Here is a 16233-nt window from a genome sequence, read left to right as displayed (position 1 = left end):
CAACAATGACTCCACCTGACCACAATCCAAATGAACAGAAAAGCAGAAAATAGAGCTTGAAGTCTGATGTTGAGTTTCTCACAGTGCAGTGTATGAAACACGACACTAGACCGATTTTTCTTTGACACAAATGTATAGAATTGAATGTAATTCATATGTGTGTGGGTGTGGGGTGGGGGGATAAGATGGAGAGATGGAGGAGTATATTTTTACAGATATATGCTCCATTGGACATTAGTCAGTTGCATGCATCTTTTTAAATTTATATCAATTATTCCTAGTATGGTATTTAAATTAGTTAAATTACTTAATACAGTCAGGTACAGTTGATAAACAGGTAGGTAGGTTACAAGCAGAATCATAGCTATTGGTGAAATATTCACAGACAACAGGGCAGACAGGTATGAAAGGAGATTGTATAGTACCCTCAAACATAATGAGATATTAGCAGCAAATAATTAGTGTGTGATACTGGGTATTTTTCTTTTTATGCTGATGGCGACAAAAGAGTCAGATAAGAGATATGCTTGTGGGGAGGGGCACTGACAAAAGCGTGGATGAGCTAGAACATGCTTATGACATGACTCAGACCTGACCTTGAAATGTTTGGGCTGTGTGCCAGAGGGTCTTGATAGACAAACAGATGCAATTAAAACTGTACGGGTTTTGAAAATGTTTTTATATCTATAATGGTCATGGTGATCCAAAAAACTGACAAATACCACCAGTTCTCATCAGATGTTAAATGTCTCTGCTATTCTGCTTAAATATGTTTTCTCCATGAAACAATCAATCAAAAAGCTTCTATAATAAGTACTAATATTTGCTTACACAGTCGTTAAGTACATTATACACAGAAACTGTTAAAGTTTATAAAGCGGTAAGTTCAGCAGTGTCATATTTTTTGGTATTTGATCTAGCTTGATAAACAAGCAATCTAGTATTGTGCACAGTGCCATATAATTAAATGAGTCATGTTTACCTCTCTGTGGAGCACAGGCAGAGCAACAGTACAGACTGCTGCCTAACACATTCCCAAGTTGATTGTGTTGATACAACATTTTCTTTATAAAAGGAACTAGTTTCTCACCAATCGTACTTGTATGCTTTGATGCACAGTCATTTACAATACTTAAACATGTTTTAATATTTTCTTTCTTTCATGCGAACCAAATAGGAAGTTACAAGAACACGGTGAGCATTAAATACAACATTATAGAGAACATCACAGAAAGCTCTATAGAATTATACTGTAGTGAGTATTAGTACCTTTGTTATTTCTTAGTGTTATATTTCTATTTATTCAGAAATGAATTGCATTTCTTTATTAAAAATAAACTTTACAGTTGAGGAACTTTTAAAGCTCAATTGTTTCTGTATGTGTACCCATAAAAAAAAATGCTTATGTTAAAGCACAAGATGTATATATTTTTCAACAAAACCCAAATGAAGACACAAGTGATATTTGTTTCTTTTACCACAGTACTTCAGTTTCATCATCTTTTTATATGTGCTACTGGCATTTTTGGTGAGTAATGGATTTTTGTTTTTTAATTTATAAAATATTTTATGACCTGTAATTACATTTTGAAAAAGGTTATACCGAAATAATATTATATTAGTGTAGCGGCGAGGCTTAATAATAAGGCAGAATTAAGTGTTTCCCCTACATTAGTGTTTAAATTAATTGAAAGAATATACAATATCATTTAGAAAACATGCTGTATCTCTTAGTTATGTACTAATGAAAGTTACAGTAGATTTTCTATTTACTGTGCCCATAGAGAAGTCTAATTTTTGCAGGTTATTTTTGTTAAGGCTATTAGAAGTGGCAACAACAACAATAATAAAGAACAGAATACAGTATTGTTTATATGTAATATATTGATTATAATGCACACAATACAATACTGATTATAATGTCAATGAAGTAATAATTTGCAGGAAAAGGTAATTGTTCTATTATGCAGTTACAGTATGTAACAATTTGTTAGAATGTATTTTTACTTCTGTTATATACAGTATCTATGGTGAACATTTTTTCAAATTATTTGAATTTCGTGTTTAGGACATTATAATTTGGCTTGTTATAGGAAATGAATTTGTTATATTCAAAGCTCAATAAATGGCAAAACCTTTTAACATGAGCTATAAAACATATTTGATTTATATTGTAATACAACAATTACTGACACTGTTATTGTTATGCGTGTGAATAACATCTGCAAAATGCACACCATAAATAATAATAATGTTTGTTTATTAGCCCTACACAATTTCTTGCATTAGGAATGCGTCTTTTCGCATACCCCAGCTTTTCTCTATGGAGACACAGACACAAAGACAGAGACAGGGAGAGAAGCTTGGGGTCAGAGCGCAGGGTCTGCCATTGTACGGCGCCCCTGGAGCAGTTAGGGTTAAGGGTTATTGTACAACAGCGTTGTTTTTAAAGAAAAGTTATGTTTAAGTTCTATTTCATTAATTTAAATGTCAATATTACAATTAATAAAATTTAAAATAAATACATTTAGAATTTAGTACACTGCAAAGCAGTGAAATCTAACTAAATCTTACATACAGTACACTTGGATCCTAATATTATACAGAACTACTGTAAAACTCCAAAGATACTATAGCTTCTCAGCCCATTAGAGCTTAATAAATAACTTAATCTTTATTATGTAGTGGATAATCAACATTTTGATTTAGATTAGCGTTTGTGTAGATTATTCTTAAATGACTGGAAAGGACTTGATCCTTTGATTAACTACTAACTACCAAAAGCACTGGATAGGCGAAATGCTGTCCTCAAATTTGTAACTATACAGTATGTCCTTAAAACTTAATAGTTAGAAATCTCTTTCCTTACATAATAAATTAAATACATTTTGGGGTTTGAACTGTAATTTTGTGGTTGAAATTCCTTCTCACCTAAAAAAAGGTTGGACATTCATGCTATAGGCACATTTTCTTTGATTTATTTTAACAATTAATATGGTTATGACTTTTGTTATTACAGATAAAGAAGGACAGAGAGAAGAAAGTCTACCATGAGCACCTTAAATTCAGTGATGTCTGCAAATGCCACGCTTGTTCGGCCTCAGTTTTTTTATATTAATGGGTTTTCTGGCATTCCCCACGCACAGTACTACTATGTTTTCTTGTGTTTTGTTTATGCTGTAACAGTACTAGCAAATGCCTTCATTTTGTTCATCATATACATAGAGCAAAGTCTTCACACACCAAAGTATATGGCTGTTTTTAATTTGGCTGTAGTTGATATGTGTGGCAGCACAGCACTTATTCCTAAGATGATAGAAACCTTTGTCTTTGATTCTCAGTTCATCACATATGAAGCTTGTATAGCCAATATGTTTTTTGTACATCTCTTTACTTTCCTAGAGTCACTTACTCTAGTTGTATTGGCCTATGACAGATTTGTTGCTATTTGCTTTCCCCTGAAATATCACATTGTCATCACTAATTCCCAAATGGCTGTGATTCTTGCTGTTGTATGGTTTCTCACATCAGGTCTAGTGATCACATCTGTGGGTTTAATTACCACACTCTCATTCTGTAAAACCATTGTGATTGACAGCTATTTTTGTGATCATGGACCTATGTATCGCATGGCCTGTAATAATAACTTCCCAAGTTACATAATGGCAAAAATTGCTATCACAGTTTTGCTTTTTGCACCACTTGTTCTAATTCTGTTATCTTATGTTTGCATTATATTTGCTTTGCTGAAAATTGCATCAGGTGAGAAACGCCTGAAAGCCATGAAAACCTGCACCTCTCACCTACTCTTAGTAACCATTTTCTATCTTCCAATATCAGCCACATATATTGCTGCAATCATGTCCACTCTTCACCCAAATACCAGAATAATAAGTACATCCCTGTCTTCCACCATTCCACCAATGCTGAATCCCATCATTTACACAATCAAAACAGAGGAGGTTATGACAGCAATTAAAAAACTTTATAAAAGAAACAAGACCATCACTGCTACCAATTATAAATGATTTTATGGAATAATAATAATAAGTAATGTTTCAATATGTTGTATACTGTATCTTGTCCAATTTAGTAATGACAACACAGGTTTGATGGAGCAAAAAGGCTGTAATTTCTGTGAACGAACCTGTTGCTTAATTATTATTTAAATAATGAATTATTCTTTAATGATTACTCATTAATTATTATAGGTGAAGTAGAGGTTAATAAGTACAGTATCTAGATAATTATAAAATACCTCATGCCCTGTGTAGTACAAACCTTTGTATTCCATTTCTATGAAACATTATTTGATGCTTAAGAGATTAAATATATTGCATTATTAAAGTTGTACAATGGTTATATTAGTCTTCTTTATCTTAGTGTTACTCCCGCATCGGCAGGTTCCGCTTGTCGGCACGCACGTCACCATTTGGCGCGGTCATAGGTGTCTTCCGGGGTGACGTTCACTTTCCACATGTCTTCTGTGATCCGATCCATCCACCGCTTCTTGGGCCGCCCTCGCGGCCGTCGACCCTGCGGGCTCAGTCGCATCTCTGTCCGTGCCACCATGTGCTCGCCACTTACAATGGTTATATTACTATATAATATAAATGTACAATTAATATACATATTATCTGTTTGCATCATGCAATGTCTATATGGCTTTTTAAAACTACACTCTATGTGAGATTAAATGCTAATTGAAAGTCTGCTTAAACTTTTTCTGAGGAGATGTATCACATTGTAATATCTCATCACACATACTGTATTCTATATTTGGTATATCTTATGCTGATTTCTTACTGTGTAATATATTGCATATTACTTTTAATTGTACTTTTAATTATATTGGTATACAATATACAGTGTGTGACTGGAAACTCCGTTTCCAGATCACCTGGCACTCGTGAGGTAGCCACATGAACACATACACACACATACGTAAACATTTCACTATCTAAACAAAGGCAATAATGCTGGTTTTCAATATAAACACACTAGTCTGGAATTACAGGGATAGCTTTGCTTGTTCTGTGGGTGCACACATAGATTAAAGTAAGCTTGTTCCATGTACTATCAAATGTAATCATTAACTTAAACCAAACACCTGTTTTCCTTTGTTTTAGAAGTGAAATGAACTGAATTGGTAATCAACTCAAGCATCTCAAATAAATAAGCTGTTTGGATTTCTCACTGGTAAAATGGTTTGCCTCACAAATCTATAGGACCCAAACTTTGGCATGGCAACAGGGGCTGGCTTAGTAGTGCCTGTTTCAGGATTGCGCATGCATGGATTGATTTGTACGAATATACCATTAAAAGGGGGTAGTATTTGCTTAAACAACAGTTATGTACATAAAAGGAGTATGATATTTTATTTTGGATAATATGTTCATTGTTTAATTGTGTAATTGATATAGAAATGTTTATATCAGAATTCTGATTATTGTTTTGTCAAATTATTTTTTGTGCTTTATAGTGGAATATTCTAGGGGAAGGAGTTTAACCTAGAAAAAGAGCACTTCAAATTAGGAGGGGGGAGTTAGGAGAAAGTGGATTGTGGGGGTGGAATTGGAGCTACCTGCAACAATCTTGTGTTTTTTTTGTACAGTAATTAATGTATATATATTTCGTATTATAGCTTTGTGTTGTTTTTTTTCTGGTTACTTTGTGGTTTTCACTTTGTTTTTTTTTGGGTGTTGACTTTGGGAACGTAGTTCCTCATAATAAACAACATTGCACATCTTTGCAATTGTGGCTGTGCCATCGTTATTGTCATCTTCTATCTACACCTCTAAACTCTGCAAGGAGGAGACTGTGACACAGTGCTTTGCAAAAGCATACAACCCTTTCAAATTGTGTCCCATTATGTTGACTTACAATGTAATGCATACATTTTAAGTGAACTATTTAAATCAAAACTTGAATGCCCAAACTGAACACATTCATGAGGGAAAGGAGTTAAATTTGGCCTTTGCAAAACTTGTTAATTGCATAAGTACTTACCCCTTTACTAGTTCAGGTGCACAGAATTACTTAGACAATTCTGGACTGGCCTCTGTCTTTTTATAATAGTGACACAATATTATCACAATAATAGGGATTTGTCTTCTCACTTTCATTGGGTATCCTTCATATCTGCCTAAAGACTGAGCAATTTGAACTATCCTTCCCTTTTCATATCTCCCTCTTTAGCACAGCGCTACTCCCAGCCATTCATGTTTGCTCAGCTGCCCCCAATTGGGCTACAGCTCAGTCTGTGCCAAATCTGGGACCCTCCTTCTACATGTTCACTCCTCTGTGCATCAATGGGCCTCCTTCCCAGACATACGGTATAGCCATAGGATGCATTAAAAAATACCTTTCAATTTCAGTATATAATGAAACTACCCAGATGTTTCACCTAGAACAGACTAACCTTCTAATGAAAGACGGTCCACCCCCCACGGACAGGAAAAGTGCCCACAGGCACTTAAACTTAATATGGTCAGTAACAGTAAACAGTAACATGGTCAGAAGGAGCATGTACAAACGTTTCCGAAATAACCATATGTAAGACTCTGATGTTTAAAATGTTTAGGGAGAAAGTGGAATACTGGTGTGTATTTTTTCTTTGAACTACCAATACCAGCCATATACAGTCTGTAACGTAGGGATTTCTATATGTCTTTATTTAGTGGTTACATTAGTGACAAAGGCTAAACTTTTAGCTTCAGTAACACGTACATATCTCCCCTTTTTATAAAACGCCATGGTTGAAAACTGTTCCAGAGCTACTGTTGTTTCATCAGTGAAAAGTACATCATGAAATGCGTCTCCCTGTTCGATCCACTGGAAAATAGAAAAGGAGCATAAAGCGTCTGATGGTCATAAACGATATTCATTTAGGAACAGCATCAGAGATATGTTTTTAACTGCACTGCATCGGAGAGAATACCATAGTGTGTTTTTTTTTTTTTTTTTTACTCCCTAGCGGAAACTGGCTTCCATAAGAATCAGTATGGCTCAGAGATTAAATAAAACTTCACTCGCACCAAACAAATGTATATTTCTAAATATCACAACATGATCGAATTTAAGTCATTTTAATAACAATGAATAGTCACCTAGGCGTTAAAATATAAACATTTATATTGATTTAAATCACATTTTGATTTAAATCGCAAACGTGGGTTTAAATATGTGTTTTTTGATTCACAATCAGACAAATGCAACATAAATTGATATCTTTGTCTTCTAAGTATCTTAATAATCTTTCAGCATAGCTTTCTCCCCGTTTAGATTTATTTTTCTTAACTAGTATACTTTAGATCTTTTTTTCTGAACCGGGGAAAATCTGATCATGTTTCTCTATACCAATAATAAAAAACATTATTTTACATATCACCTTTATGTGATATCACCTTAAGGACAGCACATACAAGGGTTAATTGCACAATGGACCGCGCAAAGAAATTTAAAATAGTCTTCTTTAGGTGTGAGGGCAGGAGTGGATCGCAGAAGGCATAATCAGCAAATTAGGAAAACAAAGAACAGGACAGGTGAGACGTTTATCCAGAGAGCGAGTGATCAGAAAAAGGAACAGCTGTTACACCCAGGTTTTACGCTCTCTTTCTGCTGAATGAATAAAAGCATTTTATTAAAAACGCGTTTGCATTTGTCTGGGTATTTACTTTGTAATCTGTGGTTTACATCTACTGTATTGTTTTGAGATGCCACTTTTAAAGGTGATATGTAAAATAAAGTTTTTTATTATTGTTATAGAGAAAAATGATCAGATTTCCCCTGGTTCAGAAAAAAGACGATTAAAATCTGTAATCTTTCCACTTGTATGTCATCGGAAAATACAAGACGTTTCTGCTTTGTGCTAAGACACTAACGAGTGCTAACGAGTACAACACCCCTCTCTGCGGGAGTGCTGGCTGTGACGAATTAAACCGGTTTCACAGGTATTTTCAAAGTAGAAAGTACAGTACTTACTAGTTAAGAAAGCTAGGCTCCTCAATGTTGTGCAATGTCCACCACGTTTTAACGCTGCGTACCTTGCTCATTTTGAATGGCTGATCTGTATTTAATCACGAAGACTTACAAATACCAAGAGATACATTCATTGAGTATACCATTCATTTATACCATTTCTTTAGTGTGGTTTTTGATTACAACTTCTACACTAGATACTCAACAGCAAGAACATCACTCATATTAATTAAATTGACATCAACTGGGATTCAGGTAACAAGTGAATTCTCAAGCTGCAATGTAGAAGTTGAACACTCATGCAATTTATGTACATTCAGATCTCCCACGGCCACAAAGGAACAGCAACCGGCTGTTGTTGCGTCCAATCGGCATCCTATCTGGAGGAACTACGGTCGTTCATTGGTTGTAAGTTCTGCGGGCATTCAACGTGAGGTTACCCTGCTCTACCAGTTCCTGATTGGTTGATCAAAGTGGAGGATGGGTTACAATGCTCTCTGACCTTAGGGTTGTAAACAACTTGGGATGAGACTCTTCCTTGGAATCTCCCAGACAGAAAAGCGCCAGAGATGACCTCTCATTAAGGTGGCAGGAAAATCTTAGCCCTGGGAGCTGTCAGAAAACTCTATCAGACAAAAAAACATCTTAAATCTGAACCAAATGGAATTGCCTCTCTGTGTCCAGCACCACAGAGTTGAAGGAGAGAGACTGGCAGGGGGGACAGCAAACTTAATTCCTGTATTATTAATAAGTATTGCCGCTAAATACCCCCCTTTGTGAAGGTCATGAGGTCCTGATACGTTGTTGTCTTCAGACCAAAACATAGGGTTAAGTGATGTTCATTGTATTATGGAACTTGCAGGAAAACTGTTTGATTTTGCAGCTGAATTTTGGTAGCTGTATCATGCCTGTTATAAGTCAGTGACAGTTAAAATGTGGTGTGCTGACCAGCCATTTACATCCCACCTGCTCTCTATGGGTTTCATTAACCTCCCCCTTCTCATTATAGTAGCTTTACACCCTTCAGTGGTGGATCATTTAGACACAGCCAACGGATAGCTTTTGTAGACGGATAGCTTTTGTAGATTCCCATCTCAAGATATGGAATCGAATACCAACTTTGATCATCTTCTGGATGTCCTACGAGCTGTGGGGTGGTTAACGTCACATGCTCCTCTACTGAGAAGAGTGGGATCAAGCAGGCTGGGATATGTCCCACGGCTAGACTGGCTACAGTGGCACTAAGCTCCCTAAACAGGTCTTGCATCTACATTCTGACCTTTTGCACACAAACGTAAAATTTGAGATTTGCATTCTCTTTGCAACCCTCATAATTTTGTCCTGTGTGTCTATAATACAGTATGTGCGTCTAAGTCTCTCGTAATAGTTGCAAGGGGACTCGGCTCTCTCGTGCTTAACGTGATGGATGGTGGCCGCGGCAGCAGTCGGGTCAATAAACTCACCATAGTCTTGGATCAGGGCTTGGCACCGCTCCTCTTTTGTCTGCCTAACCACCTTCTGGCGTTCTGGTGTACTATGGCTGCCGTCGCATCATCCAGGTGAATGCTGCATATTGGTGGTGGTGGAAGGGAGTCCCCATTACCTGTAAAGCGCTTTGAGTGGAGTGTCCAGAAATGCGCTATATAAGTGTAAGCAATTATTATTATTATTATAACCATTCACTCATGTACTGCTCTGCTGGTAGTTTTTCTCACCAGCAACACTTTCTCCTGTTCATTAGTGTCTGGCATAAACTGCAGTGTGTACCTGAGCTCATCGATGTAACTCTCGACATTATTCCCTGACACTGTGTGCTCGAATCTCTCTATTTCCGTCGCTAGCGGTCTATTTCCGTCGCTAGCGAGTGGAGATTTATTTTCTTAGCTTCTCCACCGATGGAGAGATGGCAGAGATCATGGTCGGGGGGCCTACGCATTAATTGACTCGCCCTAGTGTCTCACTTGGGGCTCGGCGTTCTACCCCACAATGACCCAGTTCCAGATCCTGGCCAGGAGAACTCTCTCAGGTAGAGCCCTTAGCTTGAGCGAGCACTTCGTACTACTTCACGGTAAGGAACGCCTGTGCTGTAATTGCTGTGCTCCACGCAGGGGAGCATCCAGGTCCTGTCCAAGCAAGTATTTATCCTCACCGACACGCAATAAGTCCTCATGTACTTTATGGTTATGTTCGTATAAACTGTCCAATTACCTTTCTTTTCCAAGCAGGCTAGGCCTTCTCAGCGACAGCTTTCTCAACAGACAAGTCCTCTATTTTCGCTGAAACCTCTTGTGAGTTGGCTTTCACATTGATTATGTCTAACAACTCAACTCGCTCAGACCTATATCTCTCAAGTTTACCCTGAAGCTTTTGGAACTTCGATAACTTGAAGAAAGTCCATTCAAGCTGTTTAGCGAGGTTTAAAGTGAAATTAGATACAATCTACATTGCATTCACATAACCTCCTACAATAAGCTGGTTCGTCAAAATTCAATTTCTCAATACTGTGTAAGTAGTCAGGATTGTCGTTGCTAGAAAGAGAGCTTATGAGAAACTCTAATTCAGATGTTTTAACAGCCATCATTTTTACTTTTAAGAGTATTACTTTTAAGTATGAAACCACAGTTCTACCACAGAGCACCACAATATCAAATACGCAACCAACACAATAGATCTCAAGAGGTCACAAAAATCAAGCACTGCACTATGGCTTACAGAGCAAAGGGGAACTTTTTTTTCTCTCGGCTTTCAGCACACTCTGTATTGTCGTGCACAGAAGCTGCAGCGTTTTTTTTTTACTGAATTATTCCACTTGATTGACTCAGTCCGCACACAGGGCCAACACAAATAAAGGAAGGGGTAATGTAAATGTAAATGTAGGTCAACATTCAACTGCTGAACACTACTTTGTGTGCATTTTTTCTCATGTTCAGTGTTTTGTACTTGCACGTACAAAGTCAGAGGTCTCTCTCCAGTGCCTTCTGGAAGTGTTACTCTACTAGAGTGTAATTATTCATCTCATCTCCCTTCTGACTTTTTATCTTTCACAGAAACCTTGATCTCCTGCTTTTATTTCTGCTTTACAGGTGTTGTACATACTGTAACATGGACCCTATTTCTTTTTTCTAAAAGCCAACATGTTAATATGATATATTGTATTATATATATATTGAAAGCAATACCAGTGTTATTGTGTGATTTAATAGTACATGATTTTGTATTTGGAGATTTTTCTCTGCAAATTGAAATGAAACTTTATGTTCTTAGTTTTTTTTCTTTTTTAAAGGGAATATCATTATGTTAATTTGCTAATAGGTGGTTGAAATCATAAATATATTCAAATGATAACATTAATTGTTCAGCACTATTCCTGTTTCAGCATTATATTGATTAAATTGAATGAGCAACTGAGTAATAGCTATAGTTTATAACTCCCACTTTAAACCACTTTTCTGCATTATAGAAGAATAAACTCTACTGCTTTTATAGATTAATATAATTAACAGCCTACGATTTTTAGAGATATCTCTATGAATCTCTACGAAATGTACAATATAACCTTGAATATCTAAACAGACCCAATCAATGACACACATAATGCCATCAATGAAGAAATTTACTTTAGTGTTTTGGGTGTTTCTTAAATTATGTGTGTATACAATCCCTTTGTAATGGTCTTCCAGACATTTTATTTAGAATTTAATTCACCAAATGAAAGACTGTTTGTTATATTGCAATGTCTATTGTTAAGACAAGCATATTTGACTTTAGAGATAATTCTGTGAATTAAATTATTGGAAATAATAGTTAAATCATGTTTATTTAAATACTGGGGGCAGTAGATTGAAATATGTATAGTCTGTACCGTAATTACTGTATATGCATATAAGTTGTTTAACATAGATGCATTTAATAAAAAGCAGAAGATTATAACTTTAATTTTGTGAAGCTATTTAACACCCTTAACGTAAACCACGCTGCACAAATTCTATAACTCCCAAATCTAACTGTTCAGTAATTCAGCAATAGCATGTGATTGTGATCAGAATGTAGCAAAATAGCTATGTGACCTCTTTATATAGTTAGGTGATTACTGTTTGATTACTTTTGAGTTTCTTTTGAAAGGTTAAATAAAATTCTGATGAGATGAGCTTCCTGATTAGCTCTAGTTTTTCTGGCTTAAAATTGTGAGCGAGTCTTTCACTGGAGAAAATAAAAATAAATGGATAAATGCTCCTTAGGAAATTAGTTAGTTGCATGCATCTTTTTAAATTGATATCAATTATTCCTAGTATGGTATTTAAATTAGTCAAATTACTTAATACAGTCAGGTACAGTTGATAAATAGGTAGGTAGGTTACAAGCAGAATCGTAGCTATTGGTGAAATATTCACAGACAACAGGGGAGACAGGTATGAAAGGAGACTGTGTAGTACCCTCAAACAAAATGAGATATTAGCAGCAAATAATTAGTGTGTGATACTGGGTATTTTTCTTTTTATGCTGATGGCGACAAAAGAGTCAGATAAGAGATATGCTTGTGGGGAGGGGCACTGACAAAAGCGTGGATGAGCTAGAACATGCTTATGACATGACTCAGACCTGACCTTGAAATGTTTCGGCTGTGTGCCAGAGGGTCTTGATAGACAAACAGATGCAATTAAAACTGTACGGGTTTTGAAAATGTTTTTATATCTATAATGGTCATGGTGATCCGAAAAACAGACAAATACCACCAGTTCTCATCAGATGTTAAATTTCTCTGTGCTATTCTGCTTAAATATGCTTTCTCCATGAAACAATCAATAGACAAAATATACATGTACAGTATGGTGTAACTGTTTATGTGTTTCCAGATAGAAGGACATTATCAGGCGATGACAGCCATAAATACATTATTAATGTAAATATGTTGCCATTATTTCAGATATATTAATTTCATCATCCTTTTTCTAATCACATCATCCAATTTAATGTTGTAGGCATGTTGGACATTTGGAATACAATGGACGGAATTCAGGGTACACCCTGAACAAGGCACTAGTCCATTGCAGAAATTTATTATATAACAGATATATTAAACGTTCTCATGAATCAATCTAATTTAGCCTCCTGTAAAGCTTATATAATAAATATAATATTTGCTTGCACAGTTGTTAAGTACATTATACACAGAAACTGTTAAAGTTTATAAAGCAGTAAGTTCAGCAGTGTCTTCTCCTTTCTAAAGGTTATATTTTTTGGTATTTGATCTAGCTTGATAAACAAGCAATGAAGAATAGGTTTTATTTCTAGTATTGCACACAGTGCCATATAATTAAATGTGTCATGTTTACCTCTCTGTGGAGCACAGGCAGAGCAGCAGTACAGACTGCTGCCTAACACATTCCCAAGTTGATTGTGTTGATACAACATTTTCTTTATAAAAGGAACTAGTTTCTCACCAATCGTACTTGTATGCTTTGATGCACAGTCATTTACAATACTTAAACATGTTTTAATATTTTCTTTCTTTCATGCGAACCAAATACGAAATTACAAGAACACGGTGAGCATTAAATACGACATTATAGAGAACATCACAGAAAGCTCTATAGAATTATACTGTAGTGAGTATTAGTACCTTTGTTATTTGTTAGTGTTAAAGCACAAGATGTATATATTTTTCAACAAAACCCAAATGAAGACACAAGTGATGTTTGTTTCTTTTACCACAGTACTTCAGTTTCATCATCTTTTTATATGTGCTACTGGCATTTTTGGTGAGTAATGGATTTTTGTTTTTTAATTTATAAAATACTTTATGACCTGTAATTACATTTTGAAAAAGGTTATACCGAAATAATATTATATTAGTGTAGCGGCGAGGCTTAATAATAAGGCAGAATTAAGTGTTTCCCCTACATTAGTGTTTAAATTAATTGAAAGAATATACAATATCATTTAGAAAACATGCTGTATCTCTTAGTTGTTATGTACTAATGAAAGTTACAGTAGATTTTCTATTTACTGTGCCCATAGAGAAGTCTAAAATTTTGCAGGTTATTTTTGTTAAGGCTATTAGAAGTGGCAACAACAACAATAATAAAGCACATAATACAGTTTTGTTATATATTGATTAAAATGCACACAATACAATACTGATTATAATGTCAATGAAGTAATTAATATGCAAGAAAAGGTAATTGTTCTGTTATGCAGTTACAGTATGTAACAATTTGTTAGAATGTATTTTTACTTCTGTTATATACAGTATCTATGGTGAACATTTTTTCAAATTATTTGAATTTCATGTTTAGGACATTATAATTTGACTTGTTATAGGAAATGATTTTTTATATTCAAAGTTCAATAAATGGCAAAACCTTTTAACATGATCTATAAAACATATTTGATTTTTATTGTAATACAACAATTACTGACACTGTCATTGTTATGCGTGTGAATAACATCTGCAAAATGCACAATATTGCAATTAATAAAATTTAAAATAAATACATTTAGAATTTAGTACACTGCAAAGCAGTGAAATCTAACTAAATCTTACATACAGTACACTTGGATCCTAATATTATACAGAACTACTGTAACACTCCAAAGATACTATAGCTTCTCAGCCCATTAGAGCTTAATAAATAACTTAATCTTTATTATGTAGGGGATAATCAACATTTTGATTTAGATTAGTGTTTGTGTAGATTATTCTTAAATGACTGGAAAGGACTGGATCCTTTGATTAACTACTAACTACCAAAAGCACTGGATAGGCGAAATGCTGTCCTCAAATTTGTAACTATACAGTATGTCCTTACAACTTAATAGTTAGAAATCTCTTTCCTTACATAATAAATTAAACACATTTTGGGGTTTGAACTGCAATGTTGTGGTTGAAACTCCTTCTCACCTGAAAAAAGGTTGGACAGTCATGCTATAGGCACATTTTCTTTGATTTATTTTAACAATTAATATGGTTATGTCTTTTGTTATTACAGACAAAGAAGGACAGAGAGAAGAAAGAAGTCTACCATGAGCACCTTAAATTCAGTGATGTCTGCAAATGCCACGTTTGTTCGGCCTCAGTTTTTTTATATTAATGGGTTTTCTGGCATTCCCCACGCACAGTACTACTATGTTTTCTTGTGTTTTGTTTATGCTGTAACAGTAATAGCAAATGCCTTCATTTTGTTCATCATATACATAGAGCAAAGTCTTCACACACCAAAGTATATGGCTGTTTTTAATTTGGCTGTAGTTGATATGTGTGGCAGCACAGCACTTATTCCTAAGATGATAGAAACCTTTGTCTTTGATTCTCAGTTCATCACATATGAAGCTTGTATAGCCAATATGTTTTTTGTACAGTTCTTTTTTTTCCTAGAGTCACTTACTCTAGTTGTATTGGCCTATGACAGATTTGTTGCTATTTGCTTTCCCCTGAAATATCACATTGTCATCACTAATTCCCAAATGGCTGTGATTCTTGCTGTTGTATGGTTTCTCACATCAGGTCTAGTGATTACATGTGTGGGTTTCATTACCACACTCTCATTCTGTAAAACCATTGTGATTGACAGCTATTTTTGTGATCATGGACCTATGTATCGTATGGCCTGTAATAATAACTTCCCAAGTTACATAATGGCAAAAATTGCTATCACAGTTTTGCTTTTTGCACCACTTGTTCTAATTCTGTTATCTTATGTTTGCATTATTTTTGCATTGCTGAAAATTGCATCAGGTGAGCAACGCCTTAAAGCCATGAAAACCTGCACCTCTCACCTACTCTTAGTAACTGTTTTCTATCTTCCAATATCAGCCACATATATTGCTGCAATCATGTCCACTCTTCACCCAAATACCAGAATAATAAGTACATCCCTGTCTTCCACCATTCCACCAATGCTGAATCCCATCATTTACACGATCAAAACAGAGGAGATTATGACAGCAATTAAAAAACGTTATAAAAGAAACAAGACCATCACTGCTACCAATTATAAATGATTTTATTGAACTAACAGAAGAATAATAAGTAATGTTTCAATATGTTGTATACTGTATCTTGTCCAATTTAGTAATGACAACACAGGTTAGATGGAGCAAAAAGGCTGTAATTTCTGTGAACGAACCTGTTGCTTAATTATTATTTAAATAATGAATTATTCTTTAATGATTAATCATTAATTATTATAGGTGAAGTAGAGTTTAATAAGTACAGTATCTAGATAATTATAAAACAGCTCATGCCCTGTGTAG

The 16233-nt window shown here is 35.1% G+C and overlaps 2 protein-coding genes across 2 annotated transcripts; both read left to right on the top strand.

Moving 5' to 3' along the window:
• Window positions 1–3047: 3047 nt before the first annotated feature.
• LOC102686452 (olfactory receptor 51F2-like) lies at window positions 3048–8448 on the top strand. Its single transcript, XM_069189713.1, has 4 exons — window positions 3048–3995; window positions 7423–7452; window positions 7876–7952; window positions 8301–8448. The coding sequence occupies exons 1-4, from the start codon at window positions 3051–3053 to the stop codon at window positions 8446–8448; spliced, it is 1200 nt and encodes a 399-aa protein (XP_069045814.1). The 5' UTR covers window positions 3048–3050.
• Window positions 8449–13651: 5203 nt separating this feature from the next.
• Window positions 13652–15981, top strand: LOC102686247 (olfactory receptor 51F2-like). Its single transcript, XM_006643025.3, has 2 exons — window positions 13652–13739; window positions 14970–15981. The coding sequence occupies exon 2, from the start codon at window positions 15004–15006 to the stop codon at window positions 15979–15981; it is 978 nt and encodes a 325-aa protein (XP_006643088.2). The 5' UTR covers window positions 13652–13739; window positions 14970–15003.
• Window positions 15982–16233: the final 252 nt, after the last annotated feature.

Source organism: Lepisosteus oculatus, chromosome 5, assembly GCF_040954835.1.
Source record: "Lepisosteus oculatus isolate fLepOcu1 chromosome 5, fLepOcu1.hap2, whole genome shotgun sequence".
NCBI classification, from domain to species: Eukaryota; Metazoa; Chordata; class Actinopteri; order Semionotiformes; family Lepisosteidae; genus Lepisosteus; species Lepisosteus oculatus.
Note: the sequence above shows the minus strand (reverse complement) of the source record. Positions and strands in the feature narration are given on the sequence as shown.